At 41.8% G+C, this 18,238-nt stretch overlaps 1 protein-coding gene across 1 annotated transcript in view; it reads left to right on the forward strand.

Moving 5' to 3' along the window:
- The first annotated feature begins 735 nt into the window (after positions 1 to 735).
- LOC139389866 (serine/threonine-protein kinase NIM1-like) overlaps positions 736 to 18,238 on the forward strand; it is a 28,939-nt gene continuing 11,436 nt past the window's right edge. Inside the window, exons 1-4 of the mRNA XM_071136860.1 lie at positions 736 to 816; positions 7,448 to 7,558; positions 16,295 to 16,583; positions 16,801 to 16,913. Coding sequence (XP_070992961.1) covers positions 16,357 to 16,583; positions 16,801 to 16,913 — 340 coding nt within the window. The 5' untranslated portion in view covers positions 736 to 816; positions 7,448 to 7,558; positions 16,295 to 16,356. The remainder of the gene's footprint in view (positions 817 to 7,447; positions 7,559 to 16,294; positions 16,584 to 16,800; positions 16,914 to 18,238) is intronic.

An 18,238-nucleotide genomic window follows, 5' to 3' on the forward strand; every position in this document is an offset into this window, starting at 1 on the left:
ACATGGGTTGTCTGAGAAATCTAAGAATGCCTTATTCATCCTGCTGAGCTAAAGCTTAGTTGTTAGGTCTGTGGGTTAAAAAGATGCTTCTGATCCACCCCATTATAAATACATAACCACTGCAGTGAATAGGACTACTATAAACACTAACACGTAGGTAGCCTATACTGTCGTGTGATGTAGAGGGAAATTGTCCAGCAGACTGTGTGTACTGTTGTGTGTCTGTTAGGCAAACTGTCGGCTGTTTCCTTTGCCTTTGATGCTTCATCAGTCGGAGCACATTAAACATTTCTCTGACATGTCTTGGATAAAAGCTGCTTTGAAGTGTTCAGATTAGATAATAGAGGAGGCACAATGCAGCGGAAATGGCTCTTGTCACTGTTCAAAGAACGTAATGGGCCAAACGTCGGCTTCATCCTGGATTCATCTTTTATCCATACGCAAAGCACTATGAAATCAAGGCACTTCATAATTTCTTAATCCTTTTTCATTTTTTCTATTTTGTAGATCATTGCATTTATTCAAAAAGATGCCCCAACGAGATTCATGATGAGGTATAGACCATAGAGCTGAATAGAACATGTGTAACAGTATAACTTCAGTCCGTCCCCTCGCCGGGCACGAACCAGGGACCCTCTGCACACATCAACAACTGACACCCAGGAAACATTGTTACCCATCGCTCTACGGCCCTTGCAGAGCAAGGGGAACCACTACTTCAAGGTCTCAGAGCAAGTGACGTCACCGATTGAAAAGCTATTAGCACACACCACCGCTAACTAGCTAGCCATTTCACATCCGTTACATATGCTAAATGTAATGTAGAATATCATCTTCTTTAATCTGTTTTCATTGCCCTGGCTGGAACTCACTACCGAATGTATGCTTTGATGAGGCATCATGTATAGGATACTGATTATTGGACTTACTTGGTACAATGAATGTGTCACTAGTGATATCTCGTCCAAGTGATTTTATTTGGTGTGTGTGTGCTCCCCGGAGTAATTATAGCGGTGTGAAAACACCTCTCTCCATGTGTACAGCGTCATGGTAACTTATTTGGCGCCCTGAGGATATGTGTGTGTGTGTGTGTGTGTGTGTGTGTGTGTGTGTGTGTGTGTGTGTGTGTGTGTACACATGTAGGCCAGAATAACAGACTTGATGTCTCGCCTCTTACAGAGGGCTTTTTCTTTCTCTTCCATCACAAACAGGGCACAAAACCAGTGTTTCCCCTAGGAGTTTCTTTCCAGCAGTGGTAGCAGAGTTAGGCTACTAAATGTTTATTTGGGAAACACTGAAAGAACATTTGTATTTGTATTTATTAAGGATTTCTATTAGCAGCTACTCTTCCAACATTAAGGCAGTTATATACAACTTCAAATATTACATGGCATTACAATTCAGAAAACTTTACCCAATACATTTAGAATGTTCCTTTTAGGCCACTACTCCACTATCACATATTTACAATACAACATTTATGTTAATGTGTGTGAATAGTGAGTGTCTTATCATGTGTAGCGTAGCACCCCGTATTATCGGCATATTCGGCATATTCAACTACATTGTTGGTTAAACACAATTTTTTCCAAACATTTTCTAAAGGTTGGTAACAGGCTGATTGATCAGCTATTTGAGCCAGTAAAGGGGGCTTTACTATTCTTGGGTAGCGGAATTATGTCAAATAGGAGTGGCAATATTGTCCGCTATTATTTGTTTTTTCACTTCTTCCACAATAACTTCACGAAATCCCAAATTGCAATGTTTGTCTTTCATAATTTAATAAATTATACTTGGATGTGTAGTGGCAGCGTTTGTTGCTGGCATGTCATGCCTAAGTTTACTAATCGTGCCAATGAAAAAATCATTAAAGTAGTTGGCAATATCAGTGGGTTTTGTAATGAATGATCCTTCTGATTCAATGAATGATGGAGCTGAGTTTGCCTTTTTGCCCAAAATGTCATTTAAGGTGCTCCAAAGCTTTTAATTATCATTCTTTATTTATATTTGTTTCATAGTATAATTCTTCTTCTTTTTATTCAGTTTAGTCACATGATTTCTCAATTTGCAGTACGTTTGCCAATCGGTTGTGCAGCCAGACTTATTTGCCATTCCTTTTGCCTCATCCCTCTCAACCATAATATTATTCAATTCCTCATCAATCCACAGGGATTTAACAGTTTTATAGTCCTTTTATTAATGGGTGCTTGCTTACTAGTAACTGGAATAAACAATTTCATAAATATGTCAAGTGCAGCATCTGGTTGCGCCTCATTACACATCACAAACCCAACTAATATTATTTACATCAACAACATAGGAATCATTACAAAACCTTTTGTATGACCTCTTATACACTATTTTAGGCCCAGCCTTAGGACATTTGGTTTTCCTAGATATGGCCACTCTATTGTAATCACTACGTCCAATGGATTTGTATACTGCTTTCAAGCAAATTTCTGCAGCATTAGGAGAGATGTGATCAATACACGTTGATCATTTAATTCCGCTGCTGTTTGTAAATACCCTGGTAGAATGACTGATAACCTGAACCAGATTGCAGGCACTAGTTACAGTTTAAAGCTTTTTCTTGAGTGGGCTGCTTGATGAAAGCCTGTCGCTATTTAAATCACCCAGGAAATATACCTCTCTGCTGATATCACATACATTATCAAGCATTTCACACGTGTTATCCAGATACTGACTGTTAGCACTTGGTGGTCTATAGCAGCATCCCACCAGAATTGGCTTAGGTGAGGCAGATGAACCTGTAGCCATATTAGTTCAACAGTATTTAACATGAGATCCTCTCTAAGCTTTACAGGAATGTGGTTCTGAATAACACCTCCACCTTTGGCATTTCTGACTTTTCTGTAGATGTTATATAACCATACATTGATACTACTGTATTATCAAAAGTATTATCTAAGTGAGTTTCAGAGATTTTCAGAATATGAATGTCATCTCTTACTAGCAAATAATTAATTGTATGAACCTAGTTTCTTAAGCTACATATGTTAATGTGGGCTATATTTAGCACTTTTATTCAATGCTTGATTGTATTCATTGCTTTACTGGGAAGCTTAGCAGAAGTAGACATGCTCATGGTTTTTATGTTAGTGCCTGGTGAGCTGCACACAGTGGACTTCCTACTAAGGCACACTGCCTCAGTGCTAACAGTATAACTCTAGTTCATAGGCACATTATTACTGTGTGCAATAGCTGTAGGATCAGCAGAGGCATTCAGGGCATTTAGAGGGACATAAATTAGGTTACTTATGTTGTGTCTTTTAATGCTCCTGGGATAATGTACATTTTATAAAGCATTATAAAACTCAGCAACACAATGGTAGGGATTAACTGAGCTGGGCTTCATAATGGCTTCATAAACTCAGCCTCATAATGCTTTGAAAGGATACAGGAACCCACTTTTTTTTGGGTGGATCCCATCCTCCTTATAAAACAAGCTTTGTTTCCAGAAGGTATATCAAAATTGTCAATAAATGTTACACCCACTAAGCTGCGATAGTCTTGTAGTCAGTTATGGAGGGATAAAAGTCTGATGAAACATTCAATGTCACGATTGTTGGTGTCAAGCAGAGACCCAATCAGTTCTTTAAAATCCATCTTTAGCTGTTCTGAGCTGCCCTTCATAATGTCATTGAATTCCACATGAACTATGATAGACTCAATTTCCTGTTGAAGGTCTAAAATGTTTGGGAGCAGCTTATTGATGTCCTGTTGCAGGTCTAAAATGTTTGGGAGCAGCTTATTGATGTCCTGTTGCAGGTCTAAAATGTTTGGGAGCAGCTTATCGATGTCCTGTTGCAGGTTTAAAATGTTTGGGAGAAGCTTATTTATGTTCTGTTGCAGGTTTAAAATGTTTGGGAGCAGCTTATTGATGTTCTGTTGCAGGTCTAAAATGTTTGGGAGCAGCTTATTGATGTCCTGTTGCAGGTCTAAAATGTTTGGGAGCAGCTTATCGATGTCCTGTTGCAGGTTTAAAATGTTTGGGAGAAGCTTATTTATGTTCTGTTGCAGGTTTAAAATGTTTGGGAGCAGCTTATTGATGTCCTGTTGCAGGTCTAAAATGTTTGGGAGCAGCTTATTGATGTTCTGTTGCAGGTTTAAAATGTTTGGGAGCAGCTTATTGATGTCCTGTTGCAGGTCTAAAATGTTTGGGAGCAGCTTAATGATGTCCTGTACTCGTGATCCTGGATAGCACAAAGTTTTTGCTCCAGTGACTGAGGCATTTCTCATCATTGAACTGCCCAATACAATGGCCGGAGAACAGAATGGAGAAATCCGCCCATTTCTAACCCTCACACAATTCGTTGAACCCTTCACAGGCCAATGAGAAGAAGGACAGCATACGTCCTCTGCTCCTGACAATAGGTCTACAGCAAGCATTTGATCACAAATAACGATGAAACAGCCTATAGAGAGGAGGTCAGAGGACACCTGGTCGTGTGGTGCCAGAACAACAACCTCTCCCTCAACGTGATCAAGACAAAGGAGATGATTGTGGACTACAGGAAAAGGAGGACCGAGCACACCCCCATTCTCATCGATGGGGCTACAGTGGAGCAGGTTGAGAGCTTCAAGTTCCTTGGTGTCCACATCACCAACAAACTATTGTGATCCAAACACACTAAGACAGTTGTGAAGATGGCACGACAAAGCCTATTCCCCCTCAGGGGACTGAAAAGATTTGGCATGGGTCCTCAGATCCTCAAAAGGTTTTACAGCTGCACCATTGAGAGCATCCTGACAGGTTGCATCACTGCCTGCTATGGCAACTGCTCGGCCTCTGACCGCAAGTCACTACAGAGGGTAGTTACAATGGCCCAGTTCATCACTTTGGCCAAGCCTCCTGCCATCCGTGGACTTCTATACCAGGCGGTGTCAGAAGAAGGACCTAAAACTTGTTAAAGACTCCAGCCACCCTAGTCATAGACTGTTCTTTCTGCTACCGCACAGCAAGCTGTAACGGAGCGTCAAGTCTAGGTCGAAAAGGCTTCTTAACAGCTTCCACCCCCAAGCCATAAGACTCCTGAACAGCTAATCAAAGGGCTACCCAGACCCATCTATGTATAGTCACTTTGTCTCTACCTACATGTACATAATACCCTAATTACCTTGACTAACAGGTGCCCCCGCACATTGACTCTGTACCGGTGCCCCCTGTATATTGCCTCGCTATTGTTATTTTACTGCTGATGTTTAATTATTTGTAACTTTAATTTTAACATGTTTTACTTATCTATTTTTACTTCACTTTTTTTTTCTTAAAACTTCTTAAAGCATTGTTGGTTAAGGGCTTGTAAGTAACCATTTCTATACTTGTATTCAGTGCGTGACAAATACAATTAGATTTTATTTAAAAAAAATATTTAACCTTTATTTAACTAGGCAAGTCCGTTTTTTGATTTGATTTGATTCAAGTTAAAATCTTATTCTGATCAGCTCTTCACCCAATCCTGCGGGGACGGGAACTGGGTTTAAAAATTAAAATAATATATAAATATAGGACAAAACACACATCATGACTAGAGAGACAACACAACACTACATAAAGAGAGACCTAAAGACAACAACGTAGCAAGGCAGCAACACATGACAACACAGCATGGTAGCAACACAGCATGACAACAACATGGTAGCAACACAACATGGTAGAAGCACAAAATATGGTACAGACATTATTGGGCACAGACCTGAGCACAAAGGGAAGGAAGGTAGAGACAACAATACATCACGCAAAGCAGCCACAACGGTCAGTAAGTGTGTCCATGATTGAGTCTTTCTGATCCTAACTGATCAAACTCCTCTATCCTCTGAAGGTGTTTCATATGATTGTTCTAATCAAGTCTGCTGGGTTATTGTTTACGTCCTCTGTTCTTTATCTGGAATGTTCACAGAGATCTGGTCATTCTGATGGTGTGGAGGACCACTTGTGTCTGTCTAGTCTATATCTCTACGTTCATTTGTCAGTAATGCTTTATTTTACAGTCCTGATTCAGATGTAATTTACCTTATTGTTTTTGTGGATACTTTCTGAGACTTACTTCAAGCCTGGCAGTGCCAGTATAATAAAAGTAATAATACTCTAGTTTCTGAACATGTATACCAGGTGTATGCTATTTGTCTTTACTTGGTCACATTTACATAGCCTATGGATGATCTGTTCTGTTGACAAACAGTAAAAACAGCACTGATAACACCCCAGGCCTCGTGTACCTCACAAGGCCTGTAGAAATGCCCATATAATGTTGCTTTGGCCGGGACTCCGTGACTCAGAGCAAAGGGGTGGGGATTAGAACATTGTATGTGTGTATAACCCCAAAAGGTGTGCGTCTTTAACCCCAATAGAAGGGGTTATAGCAGTAGGGGGATTGGGGTCAGTCCTTTTTGGAAATGTGAAATATTTGTCCAACAGATTCCAGAGAGGCCTGTCTGTCTGTTCCTCGGGCCCACAGCCCCTATTGTCCCTGTCCTTTCACCACTCAGCTCTTTATTCTCCACTACTTTGCGTCTCAATTAACACACAGGGGAGCTTTGTGTGGCCAGAGTGCTGTGTGTGTGCATATGTGTCTGTTAGTGTGTTAGTGTGTGTTTGTATGTGCGTGTGTGTGCGTGTGTGTGCGTGTGTGTGTGTGTGTGTGTGTGTGCGTGCGTGCGTGCGTGCGTGCGTGCGTGTGTGTGTGTGTGAAAGAGATAAAATGACAGTGAAAATTACAGACATACACAGGCAGACCAAGAGAGAGAATGCAGAGAGATGGAGCGAGAGAGAACTCAGAGAGAGAGAGAGAGATAAAAAGAAAGAGAAAGTGAGGGAGAAGAGAGAGTGAGAGAGACATGGAAAGAAAGAGAAAGTGAGAGAGAAGAGAGAGTGAGAGAGACATGGAAAGAAAGAGAAAGTGAGGGAGAAGAGAGAGTGAGAGAGACATGGAAAGAAAGAGAAAGTGAGGGAGAAGAGAGAGTGAGAGAGACATGGAAAGAAAGAGAAAGTGAGGGAGAAGAGAGAGTGAGAGAGACATGGAAAGAAAGAGAAAGTGAGAGAGAAGAGAGAGTGAGAGAGACATGGAAAGAAAGAGAGAGTGAGAGAGAAGAGAGAGTGAGAGAGACATGGAAAGAAAGAGAAAGTGAGGGAGAAGAGAGAGTGAGAGAGACATGGAAAGAAAGAGAGAGTGAGAGAGAAGAGAGAGTGAGAGAGACATGGAAAGAAAGAGAAAGTGAGAGAGAAGAGAGTGGATCCCTTTCATAAAGAGCATTTCCCCATAGCTACCTGGCGTTGTGAGCTGCAGTACCAGTGTCCCTCTCAAGTAAAGGACATCCTCTCATACAACTGGTAGCCTACATGTAGGTAGAGTGCAGTGCACTTCAGATCTGTGTTACGTGCTCTGTATCGATTCTTATGTTATGGTTATCATCATTGTTATTGCAGAATAAAGGAAGAGGATGTGATGCTAGGAGCCTGATCAGCAGAGGTTGGACCAGCTCTCTACCACTCATCACCTTAAAGGATCCTTAGCCACTGTCTGCTGCTATTGGACTGGTGAGTTGACATGTAGCCTCCTCTCCACGTGGCTTGTGAATGTCTATTGCCGTGCTGATTTCATCCGATGTAGGTAGTACCATAAAAAAAGGTAGCATCATTTAGCTAGACAGTTCTCTCTCTCTCTCTCTCTCTCTCTCTCTCTCTCTCTCTCGCTCTCTCTCTCTCTCTCTCTCGCTCTCTCTCGCTCTCTCTCTCTCTCTCTCTACATAACAGTGGATGGTTCATTATCATGGTCCAGTCAACAAAGTTGTTGTGAAGATGGGGAGAGGTAGCCTATGTCTGTTATAAAAAGATCTTCTGCGTTTTTGTTGTTCAGGCTCTGGTCTTGTCCCATCTTGATTACTGTCTGGTAAATGGTCAAGTGCAAAGAAAGACCTAGCAAAGCTGCACCTGGCTCAAAACAGAGCATCACGCCTTGCCCTTAACTGCACATACAGAACTAACATCAACAACATGCATGCCAGTAAAAACAGCACTGATAACATCCCAGGCCTCGTGTACCTCACAAGGCCTGTAGAAATGCCCATATAATGTTGCTTTGGCCGGGACTCCGTGACTCAGAGCAAAGGGGTGGGAATTAGAACATTGTATGTGTGTATAACCCCAAGAGGTGTGTGTCTTTAACCCCAATAGAAGGGGTTATAGCAGTAGGGGGATTGGGGTCAGTCCTTTTTGGAAATGTGAAATGTTTGTCCAACTGGTTGAGGGTTGACAAGAGATAAACTGCTTCTCTTCTATTTTTCATGAGTATTTTCAGTGTCTGCATAATCAAACAACTTACAGCTCAGACACCCATACATACCCCACAAGACATGCCACCAGGGGTCTCTTCACAGTCCGAATTCACGGCAACAAACAATATTACACAGAGCCATGATCACATGGAACTCCCTTCCGTCTCGAATACTCAAGAAAACCTCAAAATGACTTTTCATTTTCAATTTAAAGTTTGATTCAGTTTTCTTGTTTTTAAATCAACAAACTAAACACATTCCACATTCCCAGAGGTGGCAGACATACATAATATAATCCGATAAAAAAACAAACAAACAAACTCGCAGCAGCACTATCTGTGGTCATGTTATCTATGTCCAGCTTTAGCTGAGACAACGAGCAAATGATTAGCTTTACAGCACCTTACACAACCTGTATGTACACACATATTTCCTTAGTCACCCCATTCACTCTGTCGTTTGAAATATAGTTGAGTGGAGTGGAGACCAGAGTCTATCAAACCTGGGATGTCTCGTTGCGGAGGTCATAACTGAGCTTTTCAAAGCAAGAAAGTCAACAATCTGTTCAATCCACATTTTAAATGTAGGAGAGGAATTAGAAGTATGTGATAGTCATAAACAACTGTTCTCTGTCTGAATCAAGAACAAAGTCCTGCTGGGCATTAAGAAGATAGGTACACGGGGTCATATCAAACTGTACATTCAATATTCTGTGCAGCAGGATGTATAGATTGCCAAAATCTGGTAATCGCTCTACAACTCCAAAATACATGCATATAGGTTCCACTTTCAGAGGTACATATTTTACAAGCAGGATAAATGTCTGTATTCATTCTATGGAATCTCACTGGGGTATGATCACATTTTACAAAAATGTGTAATTATAATCTTTCATTTTTATATTAGTAGCAGTATATCCTGTCGCAGAAACATCAGCCCATAGCTCATCACTGACAAAGGTCCTTTTCCCAGATTACTTTCAAAGGAGTAGCCCATATTCTCAGAAAGGAGTCTGTAGATATATGAGAATTTGCCTTTGATGGATTGTGCTGTAGCAAGAAGGGTCTCAACTTCATTCAGCTGAGCTCTAAACCTCCCCTTGGAAGTGAATGAGGAAATGACGTGTGTAATTTGAAGATAAATATTTTTTTAAATTATCCTGGCAAATTGAATTCACTGCAGAGCTCTTGAGAGTATTTCAGTGTAGTTATGTTCTGATGAAACAGGTCTGAAAAGGTCCTGATCCCTAGAGGATGCCAAAGATGAAAGTTGGCATCTCTCAGGGTTTTTGGCAAGTCTGGCTTGCATTCATTCTATAGGCGAGTGAGAGCATATCTGGGAGGAAATGCCAAGGTATTTCCTACAGTCCTTCCATGCTACTAGGGTTTTGTAAATCACAAAGGTTTTGGGTATGTTTCCCACTTCACTAAAGTTATTAATTAATATAATTGAGCATAGGGGCAATGAACCACAGGATTGGGTTCTGAATCTACTTTGAATCTTGCAGCCGAAACGCGTCAGAGTTTTTAAACTTTGTTTCCATTGAACATGCCATACAAATAAAGGCATGCTAATTAAATATATGAAGAGTGCTTTGGTCCTCCTTTCTTTTTGATGACCACAATGAATCTTGTCTGTTTGTGATCCATGTTGCAGATTTGGGCAGACCTGTAGTACAATTGAAAGCAGGGAATGGCAAGACCACCATTAGCTTCCGGTTTCGATAGAGTGTAGAACTTGATCATAGGTTTTTCATTGCCCCATATACATTTGGTGATACTTTGGTTGTTTGTTTTGAAAAAAGAAACTGGGAGATACCATGGGAGCATCTGAAATAAATAGTTCAATCTAGGAAGGATGTTCATATGGATGACATTGATTCTTTCCGACTAAACTAATCGGGAGGGAGATCCAGGTTCGGAGATCATTCTTGATTTGATCCAGGAGTGAGAGATATTTTTTCTTGAAAAGACAATTCAGATCTGGTGTTACAAAAATTCCAAGTTTTGAAACCCCTGTGTCTTCCATTGGAACAGCCAGAGTGTCTTCATTGAGCTGGTGAGTGGAAGATTGATAGGGCAAACAATGGACTTGTTAAAATGTATCTGAGCAATTGTGTCTGAATTGGGAGGGAGGGATTTCTCAGGGTTGGATATGTAGACCAAGACATCATCCTCGTTGAGCGACATCTTGTGCTGCAGGCCGCCTGCAGAAACCCCTCAACTCTGCTTAAGGCTCTGCCCCCAACAAGTAGAGCAGGGGGGACAGCGAGCATACTTGTCTTGTGCATGTCCCAAAGGGAATCTGTCAGAGTTCAGACCGTTAGTAAACACCATTGCATTTGGATGAGAATATAAGTACTTAAACCATCTAATAAAGTTTGTGCCCATATTGAACTTTTCTAAGACTGAGAACAGAAAGCTCCACTCCATCCTGTCAAACACCTTCTCAGCATCCAGTGAAGCCAGCAGGACAGGGGTGTGGAACACCTTCTCAGCATCCAGGGAAGCCAGCAGGACAGGGGTGTGGAACACCTTCTCAGCATCCAGTGAAGCCAGCAGGACAGGGGTGTGGAACACCTTCTCAGCATCCAGTGAAGCCAGCAGGACAGGGGTGTGGAACACCTTCTCAGCATCCAGTGAAGACAGCAGGACAGGGGTGTGGAACACCTTCTCAGCATCCAGTGAAGCCAGCAGGACAGGGGTGTGGAACACCTTCTCAGCATCCAGTGAAGACAGCAGGACAGGGGTGTGGAACACCTTCTCAACATCCAGTGAAGCCAGCAGGACAGGGGTGTGGAACACCTTCTCAGAATCCAGTGAAGCCAGCAGGACAGGGGTGTGGAACACCTTCTCAGCATCCAGTGAAGCCAGCAGGACAGGGGTGTGGAACACCTTCTCAACATCCAGTGAGGCCAGCAGGACAGGGGTGTGGAACACCTTCTCAGCATCCAGAGAAGACAGCATGACAGGGGTGTGGAACACCTTCTCAGCGTCCAGTGAAGCCAGCAGGACAGGGGTCTTCTGTGCGTTTACTTGATCAATATTATCAAAAAGACGGTGAATGTTATCAGAAGAGTATCTGTCTCTAATAAATCCAGTTTGGTCTGCTTTTATTATTTTGGGATGAACAGTGTTTAGTCTTTTGGCAAGCAATTTGGTAATTATTTTGTAGTTGAAATCCAACAAGCTTATGGTCTGGAAGGACGAACAGGATAGGGGGTCCTTGTCTTTTTTGAGCAACACTATAATGTGTGCTGTGTACATAGAGTCTGGGAGAGCTCCATTTTAGCAAAAATCCTCCAGCATTGGCATGAAGATAGGGCTGAGCTGGGGCCAAAAAGCTTTGTAGAACTCTCTGGGGAATCCATCTGGGCCTGGGGACTTATTAGGTGGCATGGAGGTAATTGCCTCCAGGATCTCCTCAGGAGTGAAGGCGGAATTGAGATTTTCTTGGTTGGTCTCTGATAGTTTGGTAGCGAGATTTCCTCTATGAAGGAATGGAGTTCTGCATCTGTATGTTTTCTCTCAGAAGTATAGAATTTGCAGTAAAAATCATGAAAAGTTAAATGTATCTTATTTGAATCAAATGTGACCTTGTCATCTTCTGTTTGGATTACCCATGATTGTACGCTTTGATTGCTCTTTTGTGAACGGTATGCAAGGCCTACTGCTATACTTATGCTATTTCTGTTTCGTAAAGAAAACGTTTTATTTTATGTCTCGAGTATAGTCCAGGTTTAGTTTGGCTGGCTGCTTTAAGTTGACTCCAGGAGGCGCTGTCTGGGGATTGTTTATTTACTTTTTTGCAGCGTTCCAGCTCCCTCTCAAGATCTAACCGGTGCTTCTATTGCTTTTTCTTAGAGGAAGCATATTGTGGCCAGAGAAACAGGAGAATCTTTGTTGTCTTGTGTGTAGTTGTCTAACCATGTAGTGACCAATGTACAGAATGGTTCATTTGATAAGATGAAGGTGTTGAATTTCCAGCTCTTTGACCTTGGTTGTTTTTACAGTGGACAAAGGCATGTTCTGAAAGTGCTATGGGTCCAATTGTACAAGTGGCAGAATTTATGAAAATGTTTAGGATGAAAGTGTAATCTATACGAGAGTAGGTGTTATGGATATTTGAGTAGTGTTTATAGCCCATAGATAAGCCATTAGTCTCTCTCCAGATATCTATCAGTCCCAACTTTTTAGTAAGAGAGTTCAACATCTTTGCCGATCTAGGGTTTGTGGTGGGGACTTGAGATGATTTGTCGAGAGTTGAGTTGAAGGTACAATTAAAATCTCTAGCCAGCACTCCAAAGGAAACATACAGGGCTATACATTTTTTTGACATGAATGCAGCAGTATCTGTGTTAGGGGCATATATATTTAAGATAGTAATTTATTATTTGAGTAAATCTCCCCTCTGGATCAGATATGTTTTTGTACATTTTGAATGGAACATGCTTATGGTTAGGTGTAGCTGTGCCTCTACTGTCAGATTTGAAATATTAGAAATGCACCTGTCCCACCCAAGCTCTGCGGAGTCTAGCATGTTTGGCATCACAGATGTGTGTCTCTTGAAATAGCTCAATGTCTGATTTTTCCTTTTTGAGAGCATATTTTATATTTTTCTCTTTAATTGCATGACCGAGCCCATGGAAGTTCCATGTCAGTAGATTTAAGGTGCTAGTCAACGTCATCGTACAGTATTCAAACTTTAGTGCAAGTCAGCTCTGCGTATTCGTCGATAATAGTTACAGCTGCGATCACATAAAATGTAAATAAATGGTGTACATAAAATAGCAATCTCTGAACTTCCCAGCCGAGTTCCCAACAACTCAGTCACAATTCGGTGTTCCAAAAAACGGGAACAGTTCGCCACGCACAACGTCTCCCGAGAGAGAGAGTAAAAAAGTCTCATCCTCTGCATTAAATGAGTGACAATGTAGCCCCCGTCCAGACCACACGAAAAAAGAGAGGGAGGAATAAAGTACATAAAATCAATATCCCAGCCTACAAATACATCCCCCATATGATATAGGCTGAATCATTTGGACTTAAAACACAGAAATTTGTGAGCAAAGATTTAATAGAACACAGTTATTCCTTCGCTCCGATATTCAAGGTCCTCTGTTTTCTTATCCAGATGCTCTATTTGCTATTGTTTCCATGGCATCTGCCAGTGAGCCTCATCCAGATACTGCACATGTATGGTTATCTTGTTGTTGATGTCAGGCAAGGCATTTTCCAGGGTTGTCACCTTGCCCCCAATCACACTGAGCTGAGAGTTAATGCCCTCTAGTTTGATGTTGAGTTCTGTACGTTGGGGTCTCAGCCCAGAAAGGATGTCTTCAAGAGAGGATTTTTTTTTAAAGGCACATGTAGCCTACATCTCAATACATACACACAAACTATCTAGGTCAAATAGTGGAGAGGCGTTGTGCCGTGAGGTGTTGCTTTATCTGTTTTTTGAAACCAGGTGGGCTGTTTATTTGAGCAATATGATATTGAACAGAGTTCCATGCAATAATGACTCTATATAATAACTTAATCCAGAATAGAGACAAACATGCTCACTGTCCATCACCAAGAAACCAAGTGGAGTTGTCAACCATACTCTAAACACAAACATTTCCAATTGATTTACTGAGGTGACTTTTTATATAATCTGTACTCTCCAGTGTATTAGCTGCTAAATAAAATGCATAAACAACTCATTTTCAGTGTGTGTGTGTGTGGGTGTGTGTGTGTGTTTGCGTGTCTGCCTATGTTTTGCACCACATGTGCCATGTCTGCACGCTCACATAAAAGGCTAATTTGCAGAACAGTGTTCGCTTTGTGCTGTAAAAGCGGAGGCCTCTTCTCTCTTGGCGAGTCCTTTTAGCCTCCCTCAGATCAATGGCTATATATTCATGCCAGGAAGGTGTTTGAAGGTTGGGCAGACGGGAGAGCTCACAAAGGGAATCACTTTGATTTGCTATGCTCCACCGCCACTACTCCCCTTCAGTCGAAACAAGTGATATCCTGTATTGCGATATCACTCATTATAATGAGGTGTTTATATAAGATTATTATTATTTAGATTTAGATTGGTTATGAATGCGGAATTGTACGACAGTTGTATATCCTCGAAATTCAAACTAAGATAGTCAATGCCGAGGATTGGACTGAAAACCTTCATATACAGGCATCCCTCATCTATTGACTTGGTGATTCCGCTTTGTTTTCTCTGTCTTCCCTCAGCAGCCTCCACTGACATTTAGGTAAGGGTAAAAGTGACTAGGCAATCATGATAGACAATAAACAGAATATCAGCAGAAAATAGTGAATATAAAGAAAATCCCTTGAATGAGTAAGTGAGTCCAAACTTTTGACTGGTACTCTATGTACTCCTAAACAAACTAATTATGCACATGCACTTATACTGTTTTGTTTGCTCAAACACCCCACCCCTGCTCACACACATGATTAACAAAGCCGGGATTTAAAGATGTAGTAATTGTCTTCATTAATCCCTACAGTGTGTCAGAGAGAAGAGAGGAGAGAGTGGGAGAAAAGTTCATTATTCAACTGACTTCATTGTTCAAGAGAGGGTCAACCTCATGGGGCATTTAAGGCAGTACCCCATGACAGCACCTTAACGTCAGTCATATCCCCTTACTCCATCCTCCCCCCTCCTTCCCCACTACTCCCCCAAAAGTGGGCTATATATAGAATCAAAGAGCCAATTAAGAGCCAATGCAGCAGCACTGATGTGAGGGCCAGTGGACTGAGAAACTGTTGCTCGCTCTCGAACAACTAACAGTCTTTATTAAGCCATCCTCTGTTTCAAGGAACTGTCAGGGGTTCACCTTGAGGTCATGATAGGGGCTGTACCAAATGTTTGATGTATTATAATAATTGATTATGCTTATTTTGTATTAATAGAAGGGGAGGGGGTAAAAGACCCCTCCCTCCTTACATTTATAGGGTCCTAGACTACAGATTAACAATATATATATTCATTATAAAGGTTTAATATTGTTCCACAGTCTTTTCTAATCTCTGCCTCTTATAAAGAAACTGTCTGAGAAATGTGTGACTGTGAGACAGAACTCTGCAGGGGAGTGTAAGAGATAAGAGACTAGTCAGACATTCCACTATAAATCAACTTGGACATTTACTGCTGAGCTTTTAGATAACACTAAAACTATTGTTTATATAGCTGTGTAGGCATGATTTTGGTCTCATGAGTGGAAGGTAATGACGTAGGCAGTGACATCACTAAGATATATGACTGTTGGAATAATAAAACAACTCGGACCCTTTTCTATTTTGCAGAACTTACTCGGAAACATGCGTGCTATGTTCCTGTTGTCAACTTCTGTCTGCAATTGCATTAATAAAGGTTTTTGAATGATTTAATTAAAGATATTGTCTGAATGCTAATTTCACCAATGAGCCAATGATTGACAAGGAACAAGGAACGAACCCCAAAATAATGATTTTGAGGAACAAGCTGTGCTTACAAACATTATGGAGATACCTTCCTTGAACATTCTTGAGCTACGGATCAAAAACAACATCAACTGCCTTGGTTAAGGCAGTATTTTCATACTGCAATCCATTGAAGGTCTGGAGAAATAGACTAGTAGCCTCTGTTTTGGGTTGGATCCTGGCTGTGACCCCATTCACCCTAGGGTTTCTTCGGGAGAGTTGGGATATGCAAGAAACACATTTCCAATTCACACATGAATGAAATAGGACAAATATAAGAACCCGCCAAATTATCATAAATGATTTATTATCTGTCATTGTATGGACACTCGGTGAAGCAGCAAAGCTCTCTACATGGACCCTATGTATAAAGGTGAGATTCCCACATTTAACATGTTTTTGGTGCGATCGTGAATACAATACAAGAAATTTGCATTTTGCAGCGCAGATAATGGGTTTGACAGGATGAATTGAACAGGGCTCTGGGTATTTCCCTCATCAACACAACAAGTTATTGTCTGTGTCTTCATCCATAGGTGCACCAGAACCCCTTCCAGCCATGAGCTAAGCCCTCCCTATCCTAGGCATCCTGGGTAGGATGACGGCTGTGTGCCCCGCTGGGGTGGGACCTGCTGGGGCTACAGTGGTGTGCTCCAGGGGTTCTGGGGCTGGGGTTTTGACTGGGAGCACAGCGGGTCAGGACAAGAGATACGCACGCTGGAGCCGCTTGGAGAGCTCGGACATCACTACAGATGACGAGGGGGTCCCTGGCCACCGCATCACCCCCCTGGAGAGGCTAAACCTGGACATGTGCCAGGACGACAGGTAGGGCAAGGATGACAGGTAGGGCCAGGATGACAGGTAGGGCCAGGACGACCGGTAGGAGCAGGATGACAGGTAGGAGAAGGACGACAAGTAGGAGAAGAATGACAGGTAGGAGCAGGATGACAACGCTCTCTAAGAAAAAAACATGAAAGAAGAAGAATTACCACATGTATTGTTATTCTGGATCATTTGTAAGTGCTGTTTATTTTATTAACAGGGTGGTCCGTGAGCTTACCTTGGGCCGGCGTATCAGCTTCTACAAGGTCCGTGGAGAGATCGGATGTGGAAACTTTTCCCACGTCAAACTGGGGATCCACGCCCTCACAAAAGGTAAGGAAGACACCTGCCAGGCAGGAAACACATTAACTGATATTTAACATAACACACACAGCCCTGCTATACTACAGATGCTCACCAAACCTTTGAATCTTCGAATTATGCATTCATGGACAATAAAAAAGTGAAAAGATATGTAGGCCGCTTGGCCAATCTTCACTAAATATGCTGGCTTGAGTTAAATATTTATTGGAAAACCCAGCTCCTCTGCTGCAGCAAAATCTCAAAGCGTAGTGATGACTGACAAGCTGTTTTCATCAATGAGCTAATAATACATTTCCTTGGATAGCTGTTTGCTATTGAGCCAGTGGTTTGCCACTGGGCACAGACGTCATTTCAACATCTAGTTTTGATTTAGTTTTGGTTGTGTTGTCTACTAACGTGTATTCAATATGAAATCAACAAAAAAAATCTACGGATTTGGGTTAAAACGTTTTTAAAAATACTAAATTCCCTTACGTTGATAACTTTTTGGAATACAATCAGTTTTCCACATTAATTCCATGTCATAACATAGATTTTTTTAATGATGTGGAAACACTTGATTCAACCAGTTTTTGACCCAGTGGCCTATAGTCTGAATCTGCCACAGAAAGACAGCCTGTCTGACTGCTGCCCTGGAAAATATGGATTGATTAGAGATCTTGTGTTTGCCTAGGTATGGATGGAATTCCTGCATGCTTCATCAAAGACTGAAGTGTGTTTTGTGTGTGTGCGTGTCACGACTTCCGCCGAAGTCAGTTCCTCTCCTTGTTCGGGCGGTGTTCGGTGGTCGACGTCACCGGTCTTCTAGCCATCACCGATCTACCTTTCATTTTCCATTTGTTTTCCCACACATCTGGTTTACATTCCCTCATTACTTGTCATGCATTTAACCCTCTGTTCCCCCCATGTCTGTGTGTGAAATTGTTTGTTATATAGTGCTTGTGCACTTTGACTGGTTCGCGACGGCTTATTTTGTACCCATATTTTGTTGTTCTGGGTGCCGTTGGTTTTGCTTATTAAACTGCTCCGGTTATTGCCCAGTTCTGCTCTCTTGCGTCTGACTTCCCTGAAGCCAGTCACGAACCCCTTACAGAATTTCACACCCGAATATGGAGTCAGCAGGAGCTAACTACCCACAAAACCCATGTGGCCAAGACCTACCTAAGTATGGTTCCCAATCAGAGACAACGATAGACATCTGTCCCTGATTGGGAACCATACCCGGCCAAAAACAAAGAAATACAAAAACATAGAAAAAAAAACAAAGAATGCCCACACTAGTCACACCCTGGCCTAACCAAAATAGAGAATAAAAGCCTCTCTATGGCCAGGGC

The sequence above is a fragment of the Oncorhynchus clarkii genome, chromosome 30, assembly GCF_045791955.1.
Source record: "Oncorhynchus clarkii lewisi isolate Uvic-CL-2024 chromosome 30, UVic_Ocla_1.0, whole genome shotgun sequence".
Taxonomy (NCBI): Eukaryota; Metazoa; Chordata; class Actinopteri; order Salmoniformes; family Salmonidae; genus Oncorhynchus; species Oncorhynchus clarkii.